Source organism: Condylura cristata, unplaced genomic scaffold (genome assembly GCF_000260355.1).
Source record: "Condylura cristata isolate star-nosed mole 26May11 unplaced genomic scaffold, ConCri1.0 scaffold00007, whole genome shotgun sequence".
In the NCBI taxonomy this organism is placed as follows: Eukaryota; Metazoa; Chordata; class Mammalia; order Eulipotyphla; family Talpidae; genus Condylura; species Condylura cristata.
Window position 1 is genome coordinate 53,938,735 of NW_004567108.1, and position 13,219 is coordinate 53,951,953.

General features: G+C 36.6%; 1 protein-coding gene across 1 annotated transcript in view; it reads right to left on the reverse strand.

Annotated features, from left to right (window-relative positions):
• Window positions 1-6,324: 6,324 nt before the first annotated feature.
• Window positions 6,325-13,219, reverse strand: part of NNT (nicotinamide nucleotide transhydrogenase) — an 82,398-nt gene continuing 75,503 nt past the window's right edge. The window contains exons 20-22 of the mRNA XM_012721963.1: window positions 10,355-10,473; window positions 9,035-9,150; window positions 6,325-7,523 (exon numbers count right to left, since the gene is read on the reverse strand). Of these exons, the coding sequence (XP_012577417.1) occupies window positions 7,374-7,523; window positions 9,035-9,150; window positions 10,355-10,473 (385 nt within the window). The 3' untranslated portion in view covers window positions 6,325-7,373. The remainder of the gene's footprint in view (window positions 7,524-9,034; window positions 9,151-10,354; window positions 10,474-13,219) is intronic.

Here is a 13,219-nt window from a genome sequence, read left to right on the forward strand (position 1 = left end):
AAAAAAAAAAAAGACAATAACTATCAAAAGAACTAAGTTTTGACACTTCTTTGTTTCAGATGTGTTCTAATTATAAATTGTTCTTTTCAATTTTTAGCTATAGATTTAGTAACAAAATCCTGCTGAAAAACTAATAGAAATTGGATGTTAGAGCATTTGACATTTCTTATGGTGTGGAAGCAAAAAATAAAAAATAAACCTTTCCCCAAACAACTCAATGTCTCACAATTTTTTTTTTAAAAACATAGATTAACTGCAGCAATTAAGTTCTCACTGTAGGATGAAATCTCTTCCTTAAATTTTATTTGAAGCATTTGGATCTATTCCCTTTCAAATCATTTAAATAACAGAACACCTACTACTTTCTTTAGGGAAATGAAATTAATTTTCCATTTTCATACAAAGGTTTTAAAAAATTAAATTAACCCCAACAGGAATGTAGGTGACAGTATCAATATGTTGTAATCATCATAAACTCTACCTTGTACATTCTTCTTCCCATTCCATATTGCTTTAATCTTTTAAATTTCTTTTTAATTTATACCAAAGAATTAGAGGATGGTAGTGTGCAATACTATTAGAAACCGAAACTAAATAGGATAATGCACATCTCAGATAATGCCAGACAACAAATGCAGATCAAAGACTGGACTCACTCCACTTGATATTATGTAATTCACCTTGTTCATTTCTCTGAATGAGCAGGTATCCCCAGGAGTAAAGAGGACACCTTGAGTTAAGATCAAGTTTTCATTACCAGGGCACATGGGAGTTTGAGAGGAATCTCAGCAGTTATAGGAAACTAAATCCATACTTTAACATCTGAGTTTGTGGCCCATGGGATGAAAATTCAGAACGCATAGCTTTTACCTGACTGGAAAAGTGTCAGGTTGGTCATAGGGAAAGTAAAACCCAGGAAGGCAGGCATTCTGCATATGCTCTTTTATTGTGCTCCTTAGTAAGCTGCATCCTCAGAATATAGGTTTTTGTCTAGTTCAACCACTATCAAAGGCTGTGTGGAGGTTTCTCAAACTGCTAAAAATGGAGCTTCCATATGATCCAGCAATTCTATTCCTAGATATCTTCCCAAAGGCTAAAAAAAAAACATCAATTCAAAAGGACACCTGCACCCCCATGTTTATTGCTGCACTATTTACATAGAGAAGAAGTGGAATCAACATAAATGCCCAAAAACGTGACTGGATCAAGAAGATGTGGTACATATATATTGTGGAATATTACTCGGCAATCAAAAAGATAAACATATGCCTTTTGCAGTAACATGGATGGAGCTGGGGAAGGGATCATACTTAGTGAAATAAGCCAAAAAAAAAAAAAAGAAAAATACTGGATGGTTTCACTCATATCAGGAATATAAGAGATCAGGGCAAGTGAAGCAATTATAATAAAGTAAAAATGAAAATCAACAAGCAACTATAAACCAGAGACATTCTACAGGGAATAGAATCAAAACAACACACGGGACTATGGGATGGCACATGAGTGAAGTGGTGGTGGGAAGTCCAAAGGGATTACAACTGAGGTGAAAAACTGCACAAAATGAAGAATGACATAAAACATACATATATAATAAAATAAAAAAATGATACAGGTTTTGTGTTTATGCAAAAAATGCAGCAGCTGCTGAACAAGAATGGATGAAAGGAAATTTGTGACTGGCTAAGTAGCACCTTTAAGGTGCTTTGTAAAACAGCAGGTCCTTGTTTTCTCTATGAAGTTAAACTTTCAGCCTGTTATTTTGAAAGTGGTTGGCAAAGTGGTCTTAAAATTTCTCATCACAAGGAAAAAAATGTAATTATTTATGAGAATAAAATATTAACCTGATGGTCATTTTGTAATGGATGCAAGTATCTAATCATTATGTCATAAGCTTGAAATAACAACAGCATATGTTCATTATACCTTGAAGGAAATGGAAACAGGAGCAGTGTTTTTTCACATAGAATTTTTTCAAAGCTAAGATAAACTTCCACTGAATCCTGAGCAGAAGTCAGTGTGAAACACATAAATGTATAAACACATTTCCCCATTCCTTCTACCCAGCATGATACTATATTAAAATGGTTTCACGTTTATCAAAAGCTGGTGCACGCTAGAAATTAAGCATGACCAAACCAGATTCATTGTGTAGAAAACAACAATGCCTTTCATAGTGATGTTATTACCCAACCACTCTGTGGGTTCCCCACCAAAGTCACCCCAGTTCTATATGCATAAATAAATACTTTTACAAAAAAAGATTCATTACATCAAGGACAAAGCCAGTATGAAGACAGTGGAATTTTTACCCATACAGGATCCTTGTTAAGGTTTTCTATAGTCTGTGAAAGTTCTATTAGTCTCATTTGCAGTGATGATTCTAATCTTTATAAGACCAAGTTTCTAAGTTACTATAATTAAAGCTGACACTAATGAAGCAGTTATCCCCAATCAGACATGAGGACGTGATATGTCCAGCTAATGACTGCTATAGTTCCCAAGAACAAAGTTTTGCATCAGTAAAGCCCTGAGAGTTTTTAAAAGCCTGTATTAGAGTGATTTAAGGATATTGTTCCAGTAAACTCATAGAGCAGTGACAAAACATTCTAAAGTCATGACATTTTATTTTATAATTCTGGGAAAGACATCATCTCCCTCCTGACACAGTAAATGCAAAGGGGTATAATCACCCTTGTTCCTGTTGTTCTGGATTTTTAGGCCTGACATTTCAGCTCTAACTCTACAAGGAAACAGCTTCTCTGTGTATAGTAGGGCACTAAAATTGCAAGATTTGGTTAGAATTAGATAGGTACAATTCCCTACTATTTCTGTATTCCTACAGAAAGTATACTCCCTGATTGGAAGAAAGGAAAATTTAAAAAAAACAAAAACAACTCACTAGCTTCTGTTAAATCAGTTCCAGGAAAGAGCTGGTTCAGATAAAAGTCCACAGCCTAACTCTAGTTCTACATCATGTTACAGAACTTTTCAGGTACTGATTTTCCTAGAGGAAACCAAAAACAAAGTAGGAGATAAAAGTGCCTTATTTCAAGTTCTACATAGTCGCTGCCCATGGGTTTTACAATCCCTGCATACTTACCACTGCTGCTGCTTTTTCCTCTTCCCAAATGCAACGCAAAGGAAGATGAGAAAATATTAGGTCTCCATTTACAGGGATATAATAAGGAAAATGGGAGCACCTCCACCTACTGCTGAGTCCTCATGTGGCTTTTCACTTTCATTGTGGGTGGGAACAAGCAGTGTGTCCCCATGTGTCACCTGCATAACCTTCACTCCTCCTCAAAGCCCAGGACCACGGCTTCAACTCCTGCCATTTTACAGGTTTCCTGGATACTTCCAGCCCACTGTAGGCACCTCAGGTGAGGGGGTTCACAACTCCTATCTCCACTCTAGCACCCCCATATCTTTGTTATTCATGATGACCCCAAACAATACAGGTCAATCATCCAGTTCTCCAGAGGTCAGGTCTGCTCCAGGGCAAAAATATGAAATATTGGAGGCAAATGGGGTTCCTTATCCTTGAGGCAATCTTTCCTTTGGTATTATTCTTCACAGACAGGCTTTTGGAAAGAACTGAAAAAGACTGTAATCTCTAACAAAACTATCGAGCATAAATATTTTCTACAGAACAAAGTGATTATAATTTTGACAGCATGAGAGATCTCCCCACTATTTAGGGTTCAAGCTTTCAATGTCGCCTACAATCAGAAACTGACATTACCTACACAATACAATTTTCAATCTTCCCCCAAATTATCTGCTATAATAAAAGTATTTCTTCTGACTACAATTTTAACAATTACATGCGAACGTTTCAAATACTGGTGACCCTCATTACTGTCTCATCATCTGGATCATCATTTTATCAGCATCCAAAAGATTTTCACCAAAATTACAGTATACACCATATTCAATGTCTATAATCACTTAGAAAACAGTTCAATTCCTTAATCCAACATGTAAGTTCTAAGAGATAGTTTTAAAAGTAATAACTGAGTGCTTCAAAATTTAAATTTGACCATTTCTGTTGCCTTATTAAACAACACTTTGCTTCATTTTGAAAAGTTTTTATTTCTTCCTTGTTAATTGACCTAATTCTTCTTTCCTTTAAGAATCTAAAGAGCAGCTGGATTATGCAAGTTGCTGCCACTGAAGTGAAGAGTTTTGGTTTATTCTTTTTATTATTATTCTGACCCAATAATATTCATTGGCAAAGACTCTCAAAAACTGGCAAGAGCTATAAATTAGATATCTGAACTATTCTCCCTCACTATACAAAAGAGCTATCCAACTTTCCAATACCAAATGCTTTAATTTATAAGACTTTTGCCTTAGGGGACTAGAAATTTATGCCTCTAAATTAGATGAACTTATGGGTTATGAGTTATTAATTATGCAAAATGAAGCTTTGGGATGAGATAAATTGAACTAAACCCTAAAGCTGACTGATACATAATGTATCCCACATTGTGTTGGATGAGAAAATAGAGCAAAATCTAAAAGTTAGCATCATGGTTTAGATGGAATCAGAAAGGTCCACTTTCCATATTCATTATCAAATATTTAACTGATACACTTTGACTCAGTAAAATGCCCAAAAGCCACTGCATTAAGAGATTAGTCCTGTCTATTAGTTTTCTCTATTGCAATCCCTGGAACAGTATAAACAATTATACAGAAAACTGTCCAAAGTGACAGATCAGTAGACAGTCTGACAGATAGAAACACAGATAAAATTTATAAAAGTTATATATTTACTTACGTGGCTGCCTAAAAGACCTATCAACTCCCTAGGTATAAGCTCTTTTGTTTGGTACCAGAATGTAGGTTACAACAAATTTTTTTTATTTATACTTGAATATCAAAAAGACAGAGTGAATAATTTAAGAATAAAAATAAGTCCTATCAGCCCTCCCTGGTGGTGCAGTGGGTTAGAACGTAGCACTGAAGCTCACCACAGCCGCATCAGTGAGAGTTCAATCCCAGCCCTGGAGTATCTGCAGAATGCAACAGACCTCTCCTGTCCCACCCGCTGCTCCCCTCAGCAATGCACTTCGTAGATCTCTTGATCTTCCTGTTCTGCTCCCCACTCTGTCTCTGGTGAATCCTCTCACCACCCCTGCACCCTGGCCTGTACCCCAGTTCTCTATGCAGAAATAAATAAATCTTTTTAAAAAAGCCACTTTCTTAAAAAACAAAATCAACTAAGTATATCACTTGAAAATTAGACAAGGAAGAATAATAAAAAGATTTGTTAAGCTAGTTTTGCTTTTAGACTTTACCATGATGAATAATCTAAAACCACTGCCAACTGTTTGACATATTAATATCAGAAACTGTGCACCCAAAATCCCTTAAGTCAAATAAAAACAACTGGAGCATGAATTTTCAATTCAATTAACAACTGATAAGAAAGGATTAGCAGATATTGAAAAAGACCTATTTTTTTAAATATAGGAAAAATTTACTATAAATGATGAAAAATTAATAAATCCAAGTATAATGGTTTTTAGTTTAAATTGAATTCTTGAATTATCTCAAAAAAAGTCAAGCTGCTGTCTTCCAAGTAAACCTATAATCACTTTGAGAAAAAGAAAAGGGAGAGTTCTTCCGAGAGAACTTTTTTTTTTTAAGATTTATTTATTCATATAGAACTGGGGTACAGGCCAGAGATGCAGAGGGTGAGAGGATTCACCAGAGACAGAGTGGGGAGCAGAACAGGCAGATCAACAAAGCACACTGCTGAGGGGAGCAGCGGGCGGGTCAGGAGAGGTCTGCCATGCCATGTGGACTCCTCCCGGGGCAGGCGGGAATCGAACTCATGCGGAAGTGGCTTAAGCTTCTCAGTGCAGTGCTTTAACCCGCTGTGCCACCAGGGAGGGCCAGAACTTATATGACATAATTCAATCTCGAGGCTCCCACTGAACTAAACTTAAATTGCATTTATACCTAAATAAAAAAAATTTTTTTAAGGATTCTTTTCTTCCTTAACACACACCTCTTTTCTTCCTTAACACACACATACACACACCCCTACCTTAATCTTAGGCACAGCAAAGCAGAAATTAATTACCATACCAACAAATACTATTAATTATAAACTCAGTAAACAGGGGTAGATTCTAGGTGTTGATAATTACTTCCAATTACTTCAGAAACTTAGTGCCAAGTTAAATATATAAAGAGACAGATTCAAAGCATTCATCAGACATTCAACAAAGTACTCATCACACACTCAACCTACATAGATGCTTTAGACAAAGTAGCAACGCACAAAGAAAATCTACACAGTTACTGCAAAAAAACAATCTTTACTGGTGTGTGGATAACAAAGAGGTAGCTAAGAAATAAAAAGTGCCACCACTGCTCACCAATCATCAATTACATAAGATCTCAAAACATACTCTGATTTGAGAGAAAAAAACATTATTGCAAACAATTAATTTCATAGTAGCAAGTCTTCCCCAGTTGTTAATAACAGGCCAAATTATCCCATTTTAGCCTTTTTACCAAATGCAACTGCTGTATCACTATGCAAACATGAACTCATTTTATTAATCATAGTTGAATTTCATTCAAGTGCATTTAATATAGTACTATAAATTGTATCAAAAAATAGATTGAAATTTAGAAACCTCTGGGTATGGGGTTTTTAAAGTACAGTTGATACAGATTTCAAATTATATTTTCCTTGGTGTCCTAATGAGACACACAAAGCAAATGATTTGTTTCCAGCATCCCTGAAGGATTATCTAGTCCTTTAAGATATTAAAATTACACTAATGGTTATGAAAATAATCTTTGAAATCTAGAATCTGAAGTTTTAAAAACTGAAACCAACTTGATATATTTCATTCAGATTGTGGTTCAATAATGGTAGGAAGACAGCTGAGGAGTTGATGAGCGTTTCAAATTGTCACATGTAAAAAAACACACCTGCTGATGCATGTAAAATTTACACTGTGTCAGATTTTTCAGATGCATTTATTCCCTTTTGCCCACTCAATTTCTCAAAACATTGCTATTTGAGAAGGAGGAATTTTTTTAAAAATCCAAACAGATTACATCTAAAATGATGTTGTTCTTTCTCCTTTCATAAAATATATTTCATTTATAACACACGCAAAAAAATATGCATGGAAAACAATTTAGATTTTTCAATCCCTTTTTTTAAACTGAGAGATCACTGCATTAGATAAATCTCCCTGTGTTTGCTTTGCTTTCTTCAGAGTCTTCCTTTACTTCAAGAGTTTTGCTACGGATGTGCATTAGCTGTAGATACCAATATTTGAGTTGCCAGTTCCCACCAGTGAATAGGCAGCTGTGGTAGAGAACAGTGGGGTCTTTCCCCTTTACTTCTGGTAGGATTCTCTCACTTTGGCCTGCAGGGCGTCACATGTCTTCTTCGCGTCTCCTAGCAACATGGCCGTGTTAGGTTTGTAAAAGATTGGATTGTCCACTGCAGCGTAGCCAACGCCCAAGGACCTCTTCATAACGATAACCTGGGAGCCAAACACCAGAAAAGAGCGCGTTGAACAGAACCTGGCAGTGCATTGAACAGAAGCTGGCATTGCCTGTCGGGCACACAAATAGTGCCATGTCCTACTTACATAGGGAAGGACCACTCCTTCTTTAGCCCACAGACTTTATAAAAGTACACTGAGCATTTTGAAATGCATGTGTACACTGAGTTAACTTTAATTTTTAGAATGTGCCTATATTCTTATACCCATTTTAGAAAAAGTCATGCAAACAATTTATAGATAGGTAAAATTAGAAGTAATTTTCTTCTTGGTGTTTTTCCCTATGAAGACTATGTACAACATTTCTAGCGAGACATTATAAGCATTTTCCTATGAATGTGCTAAAAAAAAAAAACAGTGCCTAAGATCCACTCTCAATCCTAAGATAAATGTATAACTGTAGAGCAGTGGGGAAATGGTGTGATTTCTATGTCATCACTTCAAAATAAAATAGACCAGAAAGTTAAGACAAAGCCCAACACAAAAATCTAGCTGGTCACAGGACAGAGCCAATAGCCAATATCATGATCCTATAAAGCAAAATGGAAGGGGTAAGTCCATCTCTAAATTGTCAATATCAGGTATTACAAATATCTAACACTTACAGTCATATGTGATATGGATGATAGTGTCCTGTTGAATGGCAAGTCAGCTCTTAACAAGGTGAAAAGCCTTTGTTGGGTGACGTGTAACTCAACCACAGATGTAAACAGCGCAAGTCATTCACTTAGCCCTGGCTCAGAGATGTGCTTGTAAACACTCCAGTACTGACAATGGATGCACCTATTTTTCATGCCCAGTGTACAAGTACATGTGATACCCCAGTCACCACAGAGACCAAGTTTCAACTCATGTATTTACAATAAAGAGAAACAAAGTTAAAGGGAATTATAACTGTATTAGCACAATTCTTAAAGTGCACTTAGGACTTGGAAGAGGTAAGCCAGAAGTGCCCACTCTAGGGGGGAGAAAAAAATTACAACCTTTTGAGATCTCTGCAATCTAGCAATTAGCTTTTTCAGAAGCACAATGCAGGAGCAGAGCCTGCTTCCTCATGCCATGTTGTTATTTAGATTTCTAAATCACCTTTCTTTTAGACACCCCATAACAACATACAAATTCCTTTCCAAAAAATGTGCTCGTCTTCATATATAAAAGCAGTGATACTGACTCACTGTCCCAGAGGGAAGCCATCTGCTTTACTGGACTCAATTTGGAATTCAGCCAGACTCATTCCAAAAGCTCAAAGCTCCTTTTTCAGCTGTGGTTACAGATTTTGTTCATCTATACATAGAACCTCATCTAGTTCTACTTGTGAGCAAGCCATCCAAGGCCTCTGGTGATCACAAACAAAAGATAGACAAAGAACCTAGTCCTAATGTCCCCTAACTCCTGGGCCTCCCCATTTCTCATCTAGTGACCAAGAATGGCTCTGTGTATTTTAAAAAGATTTATGATTCTTAGAATGAAACACAAATCTAAAAGTTTACCTGCTTTGATTTCCAAACCTCCAGGACTGGCATGCCTGCAATAATAGAATTAGGGTCTTCTTGTGCTGCTGAATTAACTGTGTCATTAGCTCCAATGACAAGGACCAAATCAGTGTCTAGATGATGTAAGAAAAAAGAGGAAATATAAAACTCTAAGCGGTCACTTTTGCTTCTTTACAAGCACATGAGAGTTATCTGAATTTATAATGACAATAACAAAAGTTACTATGCATAGGGCCCACATATGTGCATGCACTGTACGAGATGCTTTATCAGGGAGGTTCAGTAACTTAGTCAATGACACACAGCTAAAAACCAACAGGTCCGACATCTGATCCTCAGCTTCCTACAAGAGCAGGCTGGCATTATTATGTTTCTCAACCAGCCCCCAGCCAACAGATCTACCTTATCTGATTTTTACAGTTATTTAATTATCCCAAAATTACAAGATGTATACCACACTTTCAATTTTTAAAATTAACAGTTAAGATGCAATTTAATGTCTAAAAGAAAATGGTCTAAGCCTGTATTGTATTAAAGCTATGTCCATAATTCCCAGAACTGGCAGATTTCACACATAATTTAGCAACAGTGAAATGTGAAAGGGGTATAAAATTAAAATGCCTAAATTCTCTCCTTAAGGACTATAATATAAACTGTCTTTAGAACTTTGCCAAAAATGCCATGTGAATCTAGACATACACACGACTTCATTATTTTTCTCTAATAAACAGTATTTTCTAAGTTTACAGTGGATACTTGCCAGAGAGAACTGGTTTAATTTTAACAAACATGATCTTGGGCCAAATGCCATTAGCATTGAATATCTACCCCGTGACAGCCATAGAACACAGCACCTTATCTAGTAAAGTCCTACCCTAGAACTTCTAAGAAAGAACAAAGCTCCTTTACTGGTTATAGAATTGGTACAAACACAAGACACTGGCCAGAACCAGATAGAAGCAATAAGTGCTTTTATAAGTAAAGGAGCCTAAGGCTGAGTACTTAGTCAAGGCCACACTCAAGTGGGAGTCTGTACCTGAGTCCAAGCCTGATCTGAGAAGAGTCTGTTGTACCTGCTCCATGGCAGAATCCTTCAGATCTCCTCACAGGATTAAAATTACCCACTTGCTTACCAACCTGCTGCATCTTATTTAGGTCAGTATCATATTTATTTAACTTCCCTGCCTCTTGACTAGGAACAGGCTACTCTTCATCTGACTGGTAGATCTTCAGCAATCCCACAATTTATGTCCTAAGATGGACATTGCTTTATTCGTCTGAAGGATATTAAATTTCACTATCACCCCCAACACTTACCTGGGAAATCATGGTTGATCTCGTCCATTTCCAGCACAATATCATATGGCACTCCGGCCTCAGCCAGCAGCACATTAAGCTGACCAGGCATCCGGCCTGCAACTGGGTGAATTCCAAACCTAGACGTGAAACAAATGAACAGCTGGCCTAACTTGATGGGCCAAAATGTACAGAGAACACAATATTATCTCCAAATCTACACACTTTGTACTTGGCCCTTCTACTTCTCTTGGTACTATCTGATCCCCACAGGCAGGAATACAATTAATCCAGATACGTGGTCAATCTACAATTATTGAAGTTGGATATTGAATATCTCAGTATACACAAACGATAACTCTTCTCAGGAAAAAAAAAAAACAAATGAAACTTTAGAACCTGACTCTTCCATATATGCTTTAGGTACAATGAATTGCCAAAAAAAATTAATAAATAGTATCACCTTACAGTTCCTAAGCATTGTGTTCTCTCATAATACCATCTGATCAATGTTAAATCTTTAAAAACATATATGAATTGGACTGGAGTTAAATGTTTGTCATGAAAAATCAACATTATTCCATCAAAAACTGACTCCACATTCAACTTTAACCTCTATGTTCCCAGAGAAAGAAATAAAATACTATCAGGTACATGAGTGAGAGTTTCAAAGTGATATGAAGTGTTCCTTTACATTAAACAAGAAATGTAATAATTACACACTGGAGTGTTGAAAAGAGAGTAATAAACAAGCTAGAGTTCCCCTCGTATTCAGTCAATGGAAACTCAAGCATTAAGCAGTTTCTTTCAACCACAAGTATAACAGGATCTCTGAAGTCGTTTAATCCAGTTTCTTGCCCACTATACCGATTTCTGTCTCCTTACACTGGGCACTATGCCTGACACATAAGAAGGGCTTAATAAACAGTAAATGAGCAAGCAAGAGAGAAAATGAATGAATAAACCCAATGAAGGGATGCATTTTAAAGTTTTAACTAGCTGGGATCCACCCAACCTCAGCTTTAATCCTTCAATGACAAGAAACTTACTCCTTCCTAAACTCTATGCCATTACAAGACAATCCCAATGAGTTCACGTAGATAAGAAAAGAGGGGGTAATAACTCTCTCTCATATTCAACAAAAAGAACCTCCATCTCATTGTAGTTTTTTCGTTTAGAGGAAGGAGTTTCCTCCCTCTTTCATATGTGAGTCTCTTCGGCCATCTTGGGCCTCCTAAGCAAAGCATGAAGTCTTTCAACTGTTTTAATAAATGACAGGCTGTCCCAACCTGTTACTGTCCCAGACGCCATCTACACTGTGACTATCCAGCTTAAAACTCAGTCCTCCAAAGTGAATACATACGCTGGATGGTATCTAGTTGCATAAAGCACAATACTCTGTTCTTTCATTGGTGAAGTCAGACTCTGTATTAGCATTTATAACTACAACAACATACTGCTGATGCATACAAATCTTCTGGTCATATAGATGCCCTTTTGGCCCAGGAATAACTTCAGGGTCAGCCCACCCCATTCTTACCATACGCCCTGTTAGGAAATACTAAAGAAGTTCAATGGAGTATATGCAGACATTGACTTACAATGATGCACACGTGAAACTTACATGTTTTCATGCAATAATAAATTTTCAGTTATTCAGTATTTACTCATTCTAATGTAAAACATATCATATGCCCACAGAAAATATCAGAAAAATATAGCAAAAATTTGTTTTTTAAAAAAGGTGTAGGGACTGACTTTCTCAAAAAGTCATCCTAAAAAGGGCTATGTAATGATCATTTATAGTGTCTAAATACTGACTGTTTTCTACATCTTTAAAGAGCCTGAATTACTGGGTGCTTATAACTGAGGAGAGGGAGGAAATACATCAAGTGACAGATACTTTATAAAGACCCCCTTATATAATCTGTGACTACTAAATGTTTCCAATTTTTGTTTAAGAAACAGAAATGGGGCCCACCCTGGTGGCACAGTGGGTTAAGGTCTAGCATTGCAAGCTAGCTCCTGCCACCTCAGTGTGAGTTCGATCCCCCACCCCAGAGGTGACCCACATGGCCTGGCAGACCTCTCCTGACCTGCCTGCTTCTCCCCTCAGAAGTGTATTTCATCGATCTGCCTGTTCTGCTCCCCGGTGAAGCCTCTTACCACCCCTGTACCTCTGGCCTGTACCCCAGTTCTGTATGACTAAATAAAAGCTTTAAAAAAAAAAAAAAAGAAATGTTGCTAAATGAGAACTAATGGCTTATTCCTACATGTATAAAGAACAAATAATGATATTATTTCTCTTCTTTTTAAATAAATTTTCTATGAAATATACAGTTTTATGGTAGAAAAAATGAACTTCATTTAAAATAAGATTAACACCTCGAGCTTTTACATAGTTACAGTTTACAAATGATTTCTCACATAATACTTCATTCCATCCTCTCAAGTAGGAGTAAATATTCGCACATTACATATCTAACAAGGGGTTAATATTGAAGATCTACAAAGAACTCATACAACTCAGCAAGAAAACAACCCAATCAAACAATAATGAGAAAAAAGCTAAACACTTCTCTAAAGACATGAAGATAGCCAAAAGGTACATGTAAAAATTCTCCTCATCAACGATCATCAGGGAAATGTAACTCAAAACCACAATGAAACATTATCTCCAACCCCTGAAAAACAGTCTTTTCAAAAAATAACAGAAAAACAAGTGCTAGCTAGTGAGGGTGTAAAAAAAAAAAAGCATCCTTTATACACTGCCATCAGAATGTGGACTGGCCCAGTCCCTATGAGAAACAGTATGCAGGTTTCTCAAAATATTAAAAATAGATATACCATAGGCCCTCCCTGGTGGTGCAGCGGGTTAAAGCACAG